The following is an 18005-nucleotide window of genomic DNA, read 5'->3' on the forward strand; positions in this document are numbered from 1 at the left end:
CAACATAGTTTTCTCAGATGAATATTTAACATCTTTATTCTTGTGGGGATTAGTGGATAAGTGCTATACACAAACACACACACACACCGGTCAGAGTTTGGGATCAGAATGATTTTTTATGTGTTGTTGTTGTTGTTGTTGTTTTTACAGGAGTTTACTCATCAAAACTGCATTTATTTGATCACAAATACAGGAAAAAAGTGAAATATTATTATGAAGTAAAACAACTTTTTTATTTTAATATACATTAAAATCTATTTTATTTCTGTGATTTTCAGCATCATTCCTCCAGTCTTCAGTGTCACATGATCCTCACAAATCAGAATAATATGATGATTTATTATCAGAGTTGTGCTGCTGAAACTGTGATACTTCTTTCAGGATTCTTTGATGAATGAAATGTCAAAAAGAAGAGCATTTATTTAAAATAGAAGACTTTTCTAACAATAAACAATAGAGTTCAAAAGTTTATAACTCTTTTAGGATGTATTAAATTGATAAGAAGTGAAATCAAAGATTAGTATTGTTAGAAGAGATTTATATTTTGAATAAATGCTGTTCTTTAAAAAAAAAAGTATACATCGAAGAATCCGGAAAAAAGTATCACAGATTCCCAAATAATATTTGGCATCACAAATATTAATAATTCTTATAATAAATCATCATATTAGACTGATTTCTGAAGATCATGTGACACTGAAGACTGGAGGAATGATGCTGAAAATACAGCTGCACATCACAGAAATAAATTATATTTTAAAGGATATTAAAATATAAACCATTATTTTTTATATATTTTATTTTCATAATTTTGAATTATTACTAAATACAACTTTTTTTGTATCAAACAGTTCATTGAACAATAATACATGAAGTACCTGAAGCTGACAATGAAGTAGATGTATAATAATTAGCAAAGATTATTAATTTAGTGCTGTAAACGCGCGTGTGAGGGGCGGAGACGAGCCGCGGAGCTTCGGTGAGGACCAAACACAGCAGAACGGTAGGAAACTTCACTCCTCTTATTATTTCTCTTTTACTAAAGCGATTTATTTTTAGATACGTGGTCTGAGTCTTTCATAGAGTTGTAGAGTTATTAGAGAAATAGAGTTATTTTTTACATTCTTTGATCGAAGTTTTCAGATCGGCACTTCGGAGCCTGTTCGCGACTCGGTTGATTCAGATCGGCACTTCGGAGCCTGTTCGCGACTCGCGACTCGGTTGATTCAGATCGGCACTTCGGAGCCTGTTCGCGACTCGGTTGATTCAGATCGGCACTTCGGAGCTTGTTCGCGACTCGCGACTCGCTTGATTCAGATCGCCACTTCGGAGCCTGTTCGCGACTCGGTTGATTCAGATCGGCACTTCCGGAGCATGTTCGCGACTCGGTTGATTCAGATCGGCACTTTGGAGCATTTTCGCGGCTCCGTTGATTCATATTGAGACTCTGGGGAATGTTTGTGATTTATTTATTTTTTTAAATTCAGATATGTACTTCGAAGCAAGAAGTGTTTGTCAAACAGTTTATTAGTGATAACTGAATATTTGGGCCTGAGGCTTTTTTTTCTAACCTGTCGCTTTGATTTTTAAATGATTTCAATGACAGGAAGTTGCATGTGTTTTGTTTTATGAATTGTGGATGGATTTATCAACTGAGAAATAAAGTTGAACAGAAATGATCATGAACTCTTAAAGATGATAATGAAAAGAAAAGGTAATATTGCATATAAAATTATTTCCAAGTATGAACTAACTTGCGCAATACTGTAAATAATCTTACTCTACCCTAAATCAGTGAAAATGTTTGGCTCAGTTTACAGAAAGTGTACGTCACACTTCCTTTCATTATGATGCAACATAGTTTTCTCAGATGAATATTTAACATCTTTATTCTTGTGGGGATTAGTGGATAAGTGCTATACACAAACACACACACACACCGGTCAGAGTTTGGGATCAGAATGATTTTTTATGTGTTGTTGTTGTTGTTGTTGTTTTTACAGGAGTTTACTCATCAAAACTGCATTTATTTGATCACAAATACAGGAAAAAAAGTGAAATATTATTATGAAGTAAAACAACTTTTTTATTTTAATATACATTAAAATCTATTTTATTTCTGTGATTTTCAGCATCATTCCTCCAGTCTTCAGTGTCACATGATCCTCACAAATCAGAATAATATGATGATTTATTATCAGAGTTGTGCTGCTGAAACTGTGATACTTCTTTCAGGATTCTTTGATGAATGAAATGTCAAAAAGAAGAGCATTTATTTAAAATAGAAGACTTTTCTAACAATAAACAATAGAGTTCAAAAGTTTATAACTCTTTTAGGATGTATTAAATTGATAAGAAGTGAAATCAAAGATTAGTATTGTTAGAAGAGATTTATATTTTGAATAAATGCTGTTCTTTAAAAAAAAAGTATACATCGAAGAATCCGGAAAAAAGTATCACAGATTCCAAAATAATATTTGGCATCACAAATATTAATAATTCTTATAATAAATCATCATATTAGACTGATTTCTGAAGATCATGTGACACTGAAGACTGGAGGAATGATGCTGAAAATACAGCTGCACATCACAGAAATAAATTATATTTTAAAGGATATTAAAATATAAACCATTATTTTTTATATATTTTATTTTCATAATTTTGAATTATTACTAAATACAACTTTTTTTGTATCAAACAGTTCATTGAACAATAATACATGAAGTACCTGAAGCTGACAATGAAGTAGATGTATAATAATTAGCAAAGATTATTAATTTAGTGCTGTAAACGCGCGTGTGAGGGGCGGAGACGAGCCGCGGAGCTTCGGTGAGGACCAAACACAGCAGAACGGTAGGAAACTTCACTCCTCTTATTATTTCTCTTTTACTAAAGCGATTTATTTTTAGATACGTGGTCTGAGTCTTTCATAGAGTTGTAGAGTTATTAGAGAAATAGAGTTATTTTTTACATTCTTTGATCGAAGTTTTCAGATCGGCACTTCGGAGCCTGTTCGCGACTCGGTTGATTCAGATCGGCACTTCGGAGCATGGTCGCGACTCCGTTGATTCAGATCGGCACTTCGGAGCCTGTTCGCGACTCGGTTGATTCAGATCGGCACTTCGGAGCCTGTTCGCGACTCGCGACTCGGTTGATTCAGATCGGCACTTCGGAGCCTGTTCGCGACTCGGTTGATTCAGATCGGCACTTCGGAGCTTGTTCGCGACTCGCGACTCGCTTGATTCAGATCGCCACTTCGGAGCCTTTTTTTTTTTTTTTTTTTTTTTTTTTTTTTTTTATTAAACAATACAAACATACAGTACACTTAAAATAATAAAGACAAAAATACACACAGATTTGTTTGTTATGCCAGGGTAACAACAAGAGAAACGAGGTAATAAAACTACATCTTAAGAGGACACAAAGGACGAATATAAAGAGACTGTTTTCATAGCTTTCAAATTAACAGAACTTCGGATAGTTTCCACATACTTGTCTAAGTCCAATTTGAATAAAGAAAAAAGAGGTTTAGAGCCAGTAAACTTTTGTTTATGAATGTGAAATTTAGCTAACAGGAAACACAAATTAATTATGTAATATTTTCCAGTATTCTCTTTTGAGTAGTCAAACAATCCAAAGAAAGCATCATGAAAGCAAAAAGAGAAGTCACTTACAAAATTACACTGAATAAATGCCAAAAAGTCTGACCAAAATTTTTCAGTGTAGGAGCATTGCCAAAATAAATGAATAAAGTCTTCTTCAGGAGAATGACAAAAACAGCAACTCACGTCAATGTCTGACTTATATTTCCTAAGAAAGGCTTTAGTTGGGTAACATTTGTGAATTAACTTAAATGTTATTTCTTTTACTTTATTGGTAAGCAGATATCTATGAGGCAAGGTCCATACTTTCTCCCAAGGTATATTCTCCACAATGCCATTCCAATAAGGTATTATGTAAGGAATTGTTATTATCTCTCTCTGAAAAAGAGCTCTAATTTTATAGTTATTCTTTTGTTGATCTGCAGAAAAGCAAACATTTCCGATCATTGTGTCAGTTAAATTCAGAGTGTAAGTACATGGCCATGGAAAAGTAGTACCTTGGAACAGAAAAGACACACCAGAGGGAACGGCATTGAAAACAACAGCATATTCATACGCAGATACAGGAATATTATATTTCTGTGAGAAATCTGAGTAATTGTAAAGTCTGCCTTGTGAATTAAAAAGCTGTCCAACTAAAAGAAGACTGTTTTCAAACCAGTTGTCAAAGAAAAGTGATTTATTCTTGTAAAGAATATCCTTATTGTTCCATAAATAATATCTGTGCGGAGAAAAGTTATGTTTGTATATTAAGGACCAGGCCAAGAGCATCTGCTTATGGAAATTAGAAAGTTTGATAGGGATTTTTAAAACATTATAATTACAAAGTAAAAGGAAATTCAGGCCACCAACTTTAGAGAAAATATAAAAAGGGATAATATTCCAAAGTGAGCGGGGATTTTTAAGAAAATTCTTGAGCCAATTAATTTTAAAAGTATTATTTAGGGTAGTAAAATCTACAAAATCCAGTCCCCCCCATTTAGTTTGGTTCATTATTACAGATTTCTTAATATAGTGAGTTTTATTTTTCCAAACAAAATTGTTTAACATGCTATCAATTTTTTTCAATGTTCCTTTATCAACCTCCAAGGAAAGAGCAGCATAAGTCAGTCGAGACAATCCTTCGGCTTTAGAGAGTAAAATTCTTCCTCTTATTGACAAATCTCTCTGCAGCCACGAGTTGAGTTTTCTTTGGGTTTTCACTATTAAAGGGTCGAAATTTATTTTACATCTTGTTTTTTGGTCTTTATTAATTAAAATTCCTAAGTATGTAACTTGATCTTTCACAGGAATGTTACAAATAAATGGAAGATCACAGCGTTTGATTGACATTAACTCACACTTGTTGATATTTAAGCAGAGACCTGAAGCTCTGGAAAAGGACTCAATCAATTTTAGAGCTAAAGGTATCTGAGAGGCGTCATTCAGAAATAAAGTAGTGTCATCAGCCAGCTGGCTAATAATAATTTGCCTATCGTCAATTGTGATACCTCGCAAATTATTAGTAGAGATATGCAGAGCTAAAAACTGAGAGGCAAGTAAGAATAAATATGGAGATATAGGACAGCCTTGTCTTACTCCACGTGACAAATTGAATCTTGGTGAGGTTCCAAATTTTAACTTAATAACACTATTATTATTTCTGTATAATGTCCTGATGGCTTTGCAGAAATGATCTCCAAACCCAAATTTGTCAAGAGCTTGAAATATGAACTTGTGCTCAAGCGAATCAAAGGCTTTGTAGAAGTCTAAGAAAAGCATGAAACTGTTATTAGGAATGAGATTCTCGTAATCTAGAAGATCTAAGATTAATCTTATGTTATTTGTAATATGACGTTTCTCCATAAAACCTGATTGTGATTCATCGATAATAGAGTTAAGGACGTCTCTAATTCTTATTGCTAAAACTGAAGCTAAAATTTTGTAATCATTATTTAAGAGGGTGATTGGCCGCCAGTTTTCTAGACACTCTTTATCTTTGTTGGGTTTGGGTATCAGGGTGATGACTCCTTGTGTCATGGTTGGTGGAAGTGCTTCCAATTCAAGACTTTCTTCGAACACTTTTAATAAGAAAGGGGATACATTTTTAACAAACATCTTATATAGTTCAGCGGTTAGACCATCACTGCCTGGACTTTTATTATTTTTTAAATTCTTAATTGCCTGTTCAATTTCTGATTGAGCTATATCACCATCACAAGCTTCTTTTTCGTCTAATGAAATAACTTTAATTTGATTGACAGAATCAAAAAACAATTTGGCTGAATTATCACAATATCTTGATGTATATAAGTTATTATAGAATTTGGAACAATAAGTAGCTATTTCTTTAGGATTATCAAGAACTCTATCATTTGTTTGGAGACGATCTATAGAGACATTCATAGCATTGGATCTTTCCAACCTAAAGAAATAGGCTGAGTTCTGTTCTCCTTCTTCCAGCCATTTTTTCCTGGATCTAACATATGCTCCCTTAGCTTTGGATCTGTACAGGTCATCTAATTTATTCTGTAGATTAGAGTATTCAGTGTTTTGAGTCTCTGTCAATGGTTCCCCAACTGATAAAGAAGAAAGCTGTGAAAGAACTTCATCTTCAATTAATCTGTTTTGTTTTGCTATATTACTTCCAAATTTTCTTAAGAATTTCCCTAATTCATATTTAAGAAGCTCCCAATTCCGTCCATAAGATTTTTCTAATTCAGCTCTTTCCCAGTAAGTTTGGATTAACTCAACAATCTGCTCTTTAACCTTTTCAAATTTAAGAAGAGAATTGTTAAGTTTCCAAAGTGACGCTTTAGAAGTATTAATTGTAGTATTTTGTGATAAATTAATTGAAATATAAATGGCATTATGGTCAGTCAGTGGACTGTTACTAATATTAACAGAGATATTATTATTCACTAGTGTTTTAGAGATCAACCAATAATCGATTCTAGACTGCCTCGAACGGTCTTTGTTACACCAGGTGTACTGTATTACATCCGGGTACATTTCTCTCCATATGTCAACTAAATCATATTTATCCATAAACGCTGTAAGATTTGAGTTTGGAGAAGCTGCTTTCCTTGGAGGGTGTCGATCTAGAATGTTATTCATTACTATGTTAAAGTCACCACCTAAAATCAGAAAGGCAGAAGGATATTTTCCTAATGCAGATGAAAGTTTATGATCTAGCGTGTTTAAGAAAGTGCAGTTTTCCCCAACAGAGTTGTATCCATAGATGTTGATAATAATTACTATAAACTGATTAATAACTACTACTATTAGCAGGAAGTGACCTGAAGGATCAATACTGTTTTCCAGAATACGACCATTAAAATTATACTTCATAATCCCTACTCCAGCAGAATATTCTGACCCGTGTGACAACCATATTTCATTGCCCCACTGTGCCCTCCAGAATTTGGAGTCTTTAGCTGTAGAGTGACTTTCCTGGAAAAAACAGAAATCTACTTTGTGCCTCTTAGAAAACAAAAATAAGGCCTTTCTTTTAACATTATTTTTTAAACCTCTGGCATTTAAAGAAAACAAAGACAAAGACATAAAAAATAAACAAAAATATAAAACCTAAAGAACTAGGTATAGAACAAGATATCAATTAGAACAGAAGGAACTTCACTAGAATAAGACAAAAAATGCGATAATTCGCCTGACTCTGCAACATAGGCTAAGTATAAGGGCATGAGTAAAAGTCTGTTTTGTTTTCTTTTTTCCTTAATTGCAGTTCTTTCTCACTTTCGTTCTTTCAGTCATAATGACTTTAAATTTTGTTCAAAACGAGCGCTCATTCTTATTGACAGCTAAGGATGGTTCCAAAAGTAAATATTCCGTGTTTATGAAAAATGTTCTAAACGATTAAAACCCAAAATAAAAATATGAACTGAAGATCCAGCACGTGAAGATTTTAAAAATAATGGTACCTTTACATTTTCTAGCTCCAGACTCCAATTAGCCGAAAACTACAGTCTGTCTATCCCGTTTAAAGAGAATGGAGAGAAAAAAAATAATAAATAATTAAATAAATGAAAAAAAAAAACCTGGAGCAGTTCGTGCTTAATCATGGGTATCAAGAGAGTCATCTGCTGCCTTGATTCTTCGATGAGGACGCCACAGCATCATTCAGCCGAACTGATCTTTGGCAGAAATCCTTTTACCGTCCACATATGCAAACGGCCCTCTGAAGCCTGCCCTCTTCCCTTCCTTTCTCGCTCGTTCGACAAGAGGCCAAAGCTTGTTCCTGGCGTCTTTGGTGCTTTGTGTCAAGTCTTCAAAAATCCTGATTTTCCGATCTTTAAGGATGGCAGCGGTTCGGGCATCCCTCCAAATCTGATCTCGGACGTTCCGTGAAAGAAACTGTACAATGATGCGGCGGCTCGAGCGCGCTCCCTCAGATCGAGGACCCAGTCTGTGGGCCACATCAAGCGTGTAGATGAGCTGGTCTGCTATCCCAGGAGAAACTTTACCGAATAAGTCGATTAGAATCTTTCGAACATCTTCTCCTCGCTGCTCCTGAATACCGGACACTCGTAGATTCCACCTCCTTTTGTAAGCATCCAGTTCGTCGTATTTCTCCCGTAGCACACAGTTCTCCTTTTCGAGTGATTCCACCCTGCTCTGTAATGAGCTCACCTTGCTTGTTACCTCTTCTACTTGATTACTCATAAACTCAAGCGCCTCAGTCACACTGTTTAATGAATTCGTATTGTCTTTCACTGTTACCTCAAGGGACTGCATGCGATTCAGAAATTCCAATTGCATTTTTTCTACTCGCTCCAAAACTTCCATCAGGTGTAAATTGGAGACCGTCTGATTGTCCGACGCCACTCTGTCAACCATTTTTGATTTTTTGGAAGGCGGTTTAGGAGTTTCAGGTAATGGGATTTTCGATCCAGAGGCATTCACAGCGTCATTCCCTTTGAAGGCGGCATCAAGAGATTTTCTCGCGTAAGAATGCATGGCACTTCGAACAGGCTTATCTTCTTCCATCCTATTCGTTAAAGGTTAGTAAAAAGTTAGAAAGACGAAAGAACAAAAAAACATGTACTTATCAGCAAATAAATTATTATTATGTTCCCTTCTACATGTGTCAACTATAAAATAAGTGCAGAGCTTCAGCACATGGATGTTACACAGTCGCCATCTTGGCCGAACCCCCGCACTTCGGAGCCTGTTCGCGACTCGCTTGATTCAGATCGCCACTTCGGAGCCTGTTCGCGACTCGCTTGATTCAGATCGCCACTTCGGAGCCTGTTCGCGACTCGCTTGATTCAGATCGCCACTTCGGAGCCTGTTCGCGACTCGGTTGATTCAGATCGGCACTTCCGGAGCATGTTCGCGACTCGGTTGATTCAGATCGGCACTTTGGAGCATTTTCGCGGCTCCGTTGATTCATATTGAGACTCTGGGGAATGTTTGTGATTTATTTATTTTTTTAAATTCAGATATGTACTTCGAAGCAAGAAGTGTTTGTCAAACAGTTTATTAGTGATAACTGAATATTTGGGCCTGAGGCTTTTTTTTCTAACCTGTCGCTTTGATTTTTAAATGATTTCAATGACAGGAAGTTGCATGTGTTTTGTTTTATGAATTGTGGATGGATTTATCAACTGAGAAATAAAGTTGAACAGAAATGATCATGAACTCTTAAAAATGATAATGAAAAGAAAAGGTAATATTGCATATAAAATTATTTCCAAGTATGAACTAACTTGCGCAATACTGTAAATAATCTTACTCTACCCTAAATCAGTGAAAATGTTTGGCTCAGTTTACAGAAAGTGTACGTCACACTTCCTTTCATTATGATGCAACATAGTTTTCTCAGATGAATATTTAACATCTTTATTCTTGTGGGGATTAGTGTATAAGTGCTATACACAAACACACACACATACCGGTCAGAGTTTGGGATCAGAATGATTTTTTATGTGTTGTTGTTGTTGTTGTTGTTTTTACAGGAGTTTACTCATCAAAACTGCATTTATTTGATCACAAATACAGGAAAAAAAGTGAAATATTATTATGAAGTAAAACAACTTTTTTATTTTAATATACATTAAAATCTATTTTATTTCTGTGATTTTCAGCATCATTCCTCCAGTCTTCAGTGTCACATGATCCTCACAAATCAGAATAATATGATGATTTATTATCTGAGTTGTGCTGCTGAAACTGTGATACTTCTTTCAGGATTCTTTGATGAATGAAATGTCAAAAAGAAGAGCATTTATTTAAAATAGAAGACTTTTCTAACAATAAACAATAGAGTTCAAAAGTTTATAACTCTTTTAGGATGTATTAAATTGATAAGAAGTGAAATCAAAGATTAGTATTGTTAGAAGAGATTTATATTTTGAATAAACGCTGTTCTTTAAAAAAAAAAGTATACATCGAAGAATCCGGAAAAAAGTATCACATATTCCCAAATAATATTTGGCATCACAAATATTAATAATTCTTATAATAAATCATCATATTAGACTGATTTCTGAAGATCATGTGACACTGAAGACTGGAGGAATGATGCTGAAAATACAGCTGCACATCACAGAAATAAATTATATTTTAAAGGATATTAAAATATAAACCATTATTTTTTATATATTTTATTTTCATAATTTTGAATTATTACTAAATACAACTTTTTTTGTATCAAACAGTTCATTGAACAATAATACATGAAGTACCTGAAGCTGACAATGAAGTAGATGTATAATAATTAGCAAAGATTATTGATTTAGTGCTGTAAACGCGCGTGTGAGGGGCGGAGACGAGCCGCGGAGCTTCGGTGGGGACCAAACACAGCAGAACGGTAGGAAACTTCACTCCTCTTATTATTTCTCTTTTACTAAAGCGATTTATTTTTAGATACGTGGTCTGAGTCTTTCATAGAGTTGTAGAGTTATTAGAGAAATAGAGTTATTTTTTACATTCTTTGATCGAAGTTTTCAGATCGGCACTTCGGAGCCTGTTCGCGACTCGGTTGATTCAGATCGGCACTTCGGAGCATGGTCGCGACTCCGTTGATTCAGATCGGCACTTCGGAGCCTGTTCGCGACTCGCGACTCGGTTGATTCAGATCGGCACTTCGGAGCCTGTTCGCGACTCGGTTGATTCAGATCGGCACTTCGGAGCCTGTTCGCGACTCGCGACTCGCTTGATTCAGATCGCCACTTCGGAGCCTGTTCGCGACTCGGTTGATTCAGATCGGAACTTCCGGAGCATGTTCGCGACTCGGTTGATTCAGATCGGCACTTTGGAGCATGTTCGCGGCTCCGTTGATTCAGATTGAGACTCTGGGGAATGTTTGTGATTTATTTATTTTTTTAAATTCGGATATGTACTTCGAAGCAAGAAGTGTTTGTCAAACAGTTCATTAGTGATAACTGAATATTTGGGCCAGACGCTTTTTTTTTCTAACCTGTCGCTTTGTTTTTTAAATGATTTCAATGAAAGGAAGTTGCATGTATTGTGTTTTATGAATTGTGGATGGATTTATCAACTGAGAAATAAAGTTGAACAGAAATGATCATGAACTCTTTAAGAGGTCAGCTAATTCTCAGCACATAGAGACTCTTTCACCTAGATATCACACTGTAGAGACTGTGTCTGTTCCCCGAACTAGAAAATACAAAAAACGTCCAAACCAAGTTAAGGTTAATAATTTAATTGAGGTTCAACAAATAAAAAACAAATGCAATATGGATAAACAAATGATAAAGCTTGGCTTATTGAATATCAGATCCCTTTCTACGAAAACACTTTTTGTAAATAATATGATAACTGATCATAATATAGATGTGCTCTGTTTGACAGAAACCTGGCTAAAACCTGATGATTACATTATTTGAAATGAGTCCACCCCCCAAGATTACTGTTATAAACACGAGCCACGTCTAAAAGGCAAAGGTGGAGGTGTTGCTTCAATTTATAACAACGTTTTCAGGATTTCTCAGAGGGCAGGCTTCAAGTATAACTGGTTTGAAGTAATGGTGCTACATATAACATTATCCAGAGAAACAAATGTTAATGATAAATCCCCTGTTATGTTTGTACTGGCTACTGTACACAGGCCACCAGGCCACCATACAGACTTTATTAAAGAGTTTGCTGATTTTACATCCGAATTAGTTCTGGCTGCAGATAAAGTTTTAATAGTTGGTGATTTTAATATCCATGTCGATAATGAAAAAGATGCATTGGGATCAGCATTTATAGACATTCTGAACTCTATTGGTGTTAGACAACATGTTTCAGGACCTACTCATTGTCGAAATCATACTCTAGATTTAATACTGTCACATGGAATTGATGTTGATAGTGTTGAAATTATTCAGCCAAGTGATGATATCTCAGATCATTATTTAGTTCTGTGCAAACTTCATATAGCCAAAATTGTAAATTCTACTTCTTGTTACAAGTATCGAAGAACCATCACTTCTACCGCAAAAGACTGCTTTTTTAAGTTATCTTCCTGATGTATCCAAATTCCTTAGCATATCCAAAACCTCAGAACAACTTGATGATGTAACAGAAACTATGGACTCTCTCTTTTCTAGCACTTTAAATACAGTTGCTCCTTTACACTTAAGGAAGGTTAAGGAAAACAGTTTGACACCATGGTATAATGAGCATACTCGCACCCTAAAGAGAGCAGCCCGAAAAATGGAGCGCAGCTGGAGGAAAACAAAACTAGAGGTATTTCGTATTGCTTGGCGGGAAAGTAACATATCCTACAGAAAAGCATTAAAAACTGCTAGATCTGATTACTTTTCTTCTCTTTTAGAAGAAAACAAACATAACCCCAGGTATTTATTCAATACAGTGGCTAAATTAATTAAAAATAAAGCCTCAACAAGTGTTGACATTTCCCAACACCACAGCAGTAATGACTTTATGAACTACTTTACTTCTAAAATCGATACTATTAGAGATAAAATTGCAACCATTCAGCCGTCAGCTACAGTATCACATCAGACAGTGCACTATAGACCCCCTGAGGAACAGTTCCACTCATTCTCTACTATAGGAGAGGAAGAATTGTATAAACTTGTTAAATCATCTAAACCTACAACATGTATGTTAGACCCTATACCATCTAAGCTCCTAAAAGAGGTGCTTCCAGAAGTTAATGGTCCTCTTTTGACTATTATTAATTCCTCATTGTCATTAGGATATGTCCCCAAAACTTTCAAACTGGCTGTTATTAAGCCTCTCATAAAAAAAACACAACTTGACCCCAAAGAACTAGTTAATTATAGACCAATCTCGAATCTCCCTTTTCTGCCCAAGATACTAGAAAAGGTGGTATCCTCACAATTATGTTCCTTCTTAGAGAAAAATGGTATATGTGAGGATTTCCAGTCAGGATTTAGCCGTATCATAGTACTGAGACTGCTCTCCTTAGAGTTACAAATGATCTGCTCTTATCATCTGATCGTGGGTGTATCTCTCTATTAGTTTTATTGGATCTTAGTGCTGCGTTTGACACAATTGACCACAGCATTCTTTTGCATAGACTTGAACACTTTGTTGGCATCAGTGGAAGTGCACTAGCATGGTTTAAATCGTACTTATATGACCGCCATCAGTTCGTAGCAGTGAATGAAGATGTATCATATCGATCACAAGTGCAGTATGGAGTACCTCAAGGCTCAGTACTAGGGCCGCTACTCTTCACACTTTATATGTTACCCTTGGGAGATATCATCAGGAAACATGGTGTTAGCTTTCACTGTTATGCTGATGATACTCAGCTCTATAATTCTTCGCGGCCCAGTGAAACACACCAATTTGAAAAACTAATGGAATGCATAGTCGATATAAAAAATTGGATGACGAGTAATTTCTTACTGCTAAATTCAGAAAAAACAGAAGTGTTAATTATACGACCTAAAAACTCTGCTTGCAATAACCTAGAACACGGTCTAAGACTTGATGGTTGCTCTGTCAATTCTTTGTCATCAGTTAGGAACCTAGGTGTGCTATTTGATCGCAATCTTTCCTTAGAAAGCCACGTTTCTAGCGTTTGTAAAACTGCATTTTTCCATCTCAAAAATATATCTAAATTACGGCCTATCCTCTCAATGTCAAATGCAGAAATGTTAATCCATGCATTTATGACTTCAAGGTTAGATTGTTGTAATGCTTTATTGGGTGGTTGTTCTGCACGCTTAGTAAACAAACTACAGCTAGTCCACAATGTAGCAGCAAGAGTTCTTACAGGAACCAGGAAGTATGACCATATTAGCCCGGTCCTGTCATCGCTGCACTGGCTCCCTATCAAACATCCTATAGATTTTTAAATATTGCTTATTACTTATAAAGCCCTGAACGGTTTAGCACCTCAGTATTTGAATGACCTCCTTTTTACATTATACTCCTCTACGTCCGCTACGTTCTCAAAACTCAGGCAATTTGATAATACCTAGAATATCAAAATCAACTGCGGGTGGCAGGTCCTTTTCCTATTTGGCGCCTAAACTCTGGAATAACCTACCTAACATTGTTCGGGAGGCAGACACACTCTTGCAGTTTAAATCTAGATTGAAGACCCATCTCTTTAACCTGGCATACACATAACATACTAATATGCTTTTAATATCCAAATCCGTTAAAGGTTTTTTAGGCTGCATTAATAAGGTAAACCGGAACCGGAAACACTTCACATAACGTGTACCTTCTACATCATTAGAAGAATGGCATCTACGCTAATATTTGTCTGTTTCTCTCTTGTTCCGAGGTCACCGTGGCCACCAGATCCAGTCTGTATCCAGACCAGAGTGTCACTGCAGCCACCCGGATCCAGTACGAATCCAGACATGATGGTGGATCAGCACCTAGAAAGGACCTCTACTGCCCTGAAAGACAGCGGAGACCAGGACAACTAGAGCCCCATATACAGATCCCCTGTAAATACCTTGTCTCAGAGGACCACCAGGACAAGACCACAGGAAACAGATGATTCTTCTTCACAATCTGACTTTGCTGCAGCCTGGTTTCGTCTGGTCAGAGGAGAACTGGCCCCCCAACTGAGCCTGGTTTCTCCCAAGGTTTTTTTCTCCATTCTGTCACCGATCGGGTTTTGGTTCCTTGCCGCTGTCGCCTCTGGCTTGCTTAGTTGGGGTCACTTTATCTACAGCGATATCATTGACTTGATTGCAAATAAATGCACAGACACTATTTAAACTGAACAGAGATGACATAACTGAATTCAATGGTGAACTGCCTTTAACTATCATTTTGCATTATTGAGACACTGTTTTCCAAATGAATGTTGCTCAGTGCTTTGACGCAATGTATTTGGTTTAAAGCACTATATAAATAAAGTTGATTGATTGATTGATAAGATGATAATGAAAAGAAAAGGTAATATTGCATATAAAATTATATTCAAGTATGAACTAACTTCATCCTTTCATTATGATGCAACATAGTTTTCTCAGATGAGTATTTAACATCTTTATTCTTGTGGGGATTAGTGTGTAAGTGCTATACACAAACAATCTGTTGATTCAGATCGGCACTTCGGAGCCTGTTCGCGACTCTCGACTCGGTTGATTCAGATCGGCACTTCGGAGCATGTTCGCGACTCCGTTGATTCAGATCGGCACTTCGGAGCCTGTTCGCGACTCGCTTGATTCAGATCGGCACTTCGGAGCCTGTTCGCGACTCGGTTGATTCAGATCGCCACTTCGGAGCATGTTCGCGACTCCGTTGATTCAGATCGGCACTTTGGAGCATTTTCGCGGCTCCGTTGATTCATATTGAGACTCTGGGGAATGTTTGTGATTTATTTATTTTTTTAAATTCAGATATGTACTTCGAAGCAAGAAGTGTTTGTCAAACAGTTTATTAGTGATAACTGAATATTTGGGCCTGAGGCTTTTTTTTCTAACCTGTCGCTTTGATTTTTAAATGATTTCAATGACAGGAAGTTGCATGTGTTTTGTTTTATGAATTGTGGATGGATTTATCAACTGAGAAATAAAGTTGAACAGAAATGATCATGAACTCTTAAAGATGATAATGAAAAGAAAAGGTAATATTGCATATAAAATTATTTCCAAGTATGAACTAACTTGCGCAATACTGTAAATAATCTTACTCTACCCTAAATCAGTGAAAATGTTTGGCTCAGTTTACAGAAAGTGTACGTCACACTTCCTTTCATTATGATGCAACATAGTTTTCTCAGATGAATATTTAACATCTTTATTCTTGTGGGGATTAGTGGATAAGTGCTATACACAAACACACACACACACCGGTCAGAGTTTGGGATCAGAATGATTTTTTATGTGTTGTTGTTGTTGTTGTTGTTTTTACAGGAGTTTACTCATCAAAACTGCATTTATTTGATCACAAATACAGGAAAAAAGTGAAATATTATTATGAAGTAAAACAACTTTTTTATTTTAATATACATTAAAATCTATTTTATTTCTGTGATTTTCAGCATCATTCCTCCAGTCTTCAGTGTCACATGATCCTCACAAATCAGAATAATATGATGATTTATTATCAGAGTTGTGCTGCTGAAACTGTGATACTTCTTTCAGGATTCTTTGATGAATGAAATGTCAAAAAGAAGAGCATTTATTTAAAATAGAAGACTTTTCTAACAATAAACAATAGAGTTCAAAAGTTTATAACTCTTTTAGGATGTATTAAATTGATAAGAAGTGAAATCAAAGATTAGTATTGTTAGAAGAGATTTATATTTTGAATAAACGCTGTTCTTTAAAAAAAAAAAGTATACATCGAAGAATCCGGAAAAAAGTATCACAGATTCCAAAATAATATTTGGCATCACAAATATTAATAATTCTTATAATAAATCATCATATTAGACTGATTTCTGAAGATCATGTGACACTGAAGACTGGAGGAATGATGCTGAAAATACAGCTGCACATCACAGAAATAAATTATATTTTAAAGGATATTAAAATATAAACCATTATTTTTTATATATTTTATTTTCATAATTTTGAATTATTACTAAATACAACTTTTTTTGTATCAAACAGTTCATTGAACAATAATACATGAAGTACCTGAAGCTGACAATGAAGTAGATGTATAATAATTAGCAAAGATTATTAATTTAGTGCTGTAAACGCGCGTGTGAGGGGCGGAGACGAGCCGCGGAGCTTCGGTGAGGACCAAACACAGCAGAACGGTAGGAAACTTCACTCCTCTTATTATTTCTATTTTACTAAAGCGATTTATTTTTAGATACGTGGTCTGAGTCTTTCATAGAGTTGTAGAGTTATTAGAGAAATAGAGTTATTTTTTACATTCTTTGATCGAAGTTTTCAGATCGGCACTTCGGAGCCTGTTCGCGACTCGGTTGATTCAGATCGGCACTTCGGAGCATGGTCGCGACTCCGTTGATTCAGATCGGCACTTCGGAGCCTGTTCGCGACTCGGTTGATTCAGATCGGCACTTCGGAGCCTGTTCGCGACTCGCGACTCGGTTGATTCAGATCGGCACTTCGGAGCCTGTTCGCGACTCGGTTGATTCAGATCGGACCTTCGGAGCCTGTTCGCGACTCGCGACTCGCTTGATTCAGATCGCCACTTCGGAGCCTGTTCGCGACTCGGTTGATTCAGATCGGCACTTCCGGAGCATGTTCGCGACTCGGTTGATTCAGATCGGCACTTTGGAGCATTTTCGCGGCTCCGTTGATTCATATTGAGACTCTGGGGAATGTTTGTGATTTATTTATTTTTTTAAATTCAGATATGTACTTCGAAGCAAGAAGTGTTTGTCAAACAGTTTATTAGTGATAACTGAATATTTGGGCCTGAGGCTTTTTTTTCTAACCTGTCGCTTTGATTTTTAAATGATTTCAATGACAGGAAGTTGCATGTGTTTTGTTTTATGAATTGTGGATGGATTTATCAACTGAGAAATAAAGTTGAACAGAAATGATCATGAACTCTTAAAGATGATAATGAAAAGAAAAGGTAATATTGCATATAAAATTATTTCCAAGTATGAACTAACTTGCGCAATACTGTAAATAATCTTACTCTACCCTAAATCAGTGAAAATGTTTGGCTCAGTTTACAGAAAGTGTACGTCACACTTCCTTTCATTATGATGCAACATAGTTTTCTCAGATGAATATTTAACATCTTTATTCTTGTGGGGATTAGTGGATAAGTGCTATACACAAACACACACACACACCGGTCAGAGTTTGGGATCAGAATGATTTTTTATGTGTTGTTGTTGTTGTTGTTGTTTTTACAGGAGTTTACTCATCAAAACTGCATTTATTTGATCACAAATACAGGAAAAAGTAAAACAACTTTTTTATTTTAATATACATTAAAATCTATTTTATTTCTGTGATTTTCAGCATCATTCCTCCAGTCTTCAGTGTCACA

The 18005-nt window shown here is 35.8% G+C and overlaps 1 protein-coding gene across 13 annotated transcripts in view; it reads left to right on the plus strand.

The window, feature by feature from the left end:
- Positions 1-18005, plus strand: part of LOC127964937 (uncharacterized) — a 420295-nt gene that overhangs the window by 309869 nt on the left and 92421 nt on the right. Inside the window, exon 2 of one of the 13 annotated variants that reach the window (XM_052565502.1) lies at positions 12201-13144. The exons of the other annotated variants lie outside the window; for them this stretch is intronic. Coding sequence (XP_052421462.1) covers positions 12201-13064 — 864 coding nt within the window. The 3' untranslated portion in view covers positions 13065-13144. Of the gene's footprint in view, positions 1-12200; positions 13145-18005 lie in introns of those variants that run through there. 13 annotated transcript variants of the gene reach the window in all.

Source organism: Carassius gibelio, chromosome B9 (genome assembly GCF_023724105.1).
Source record: "Carassius gibelio isolate Cgi1373 ecotype wild population from Czech Republic chromosome B9, carGib1.2-hapl.c, whole genome shotgun sequence".
Lineage (NCBI taxonomy): Eukaryota > Metazoa > Chordata > Actinopteri > Cypriniformes > Cyprinidae > Carassius > Carassius gibelio.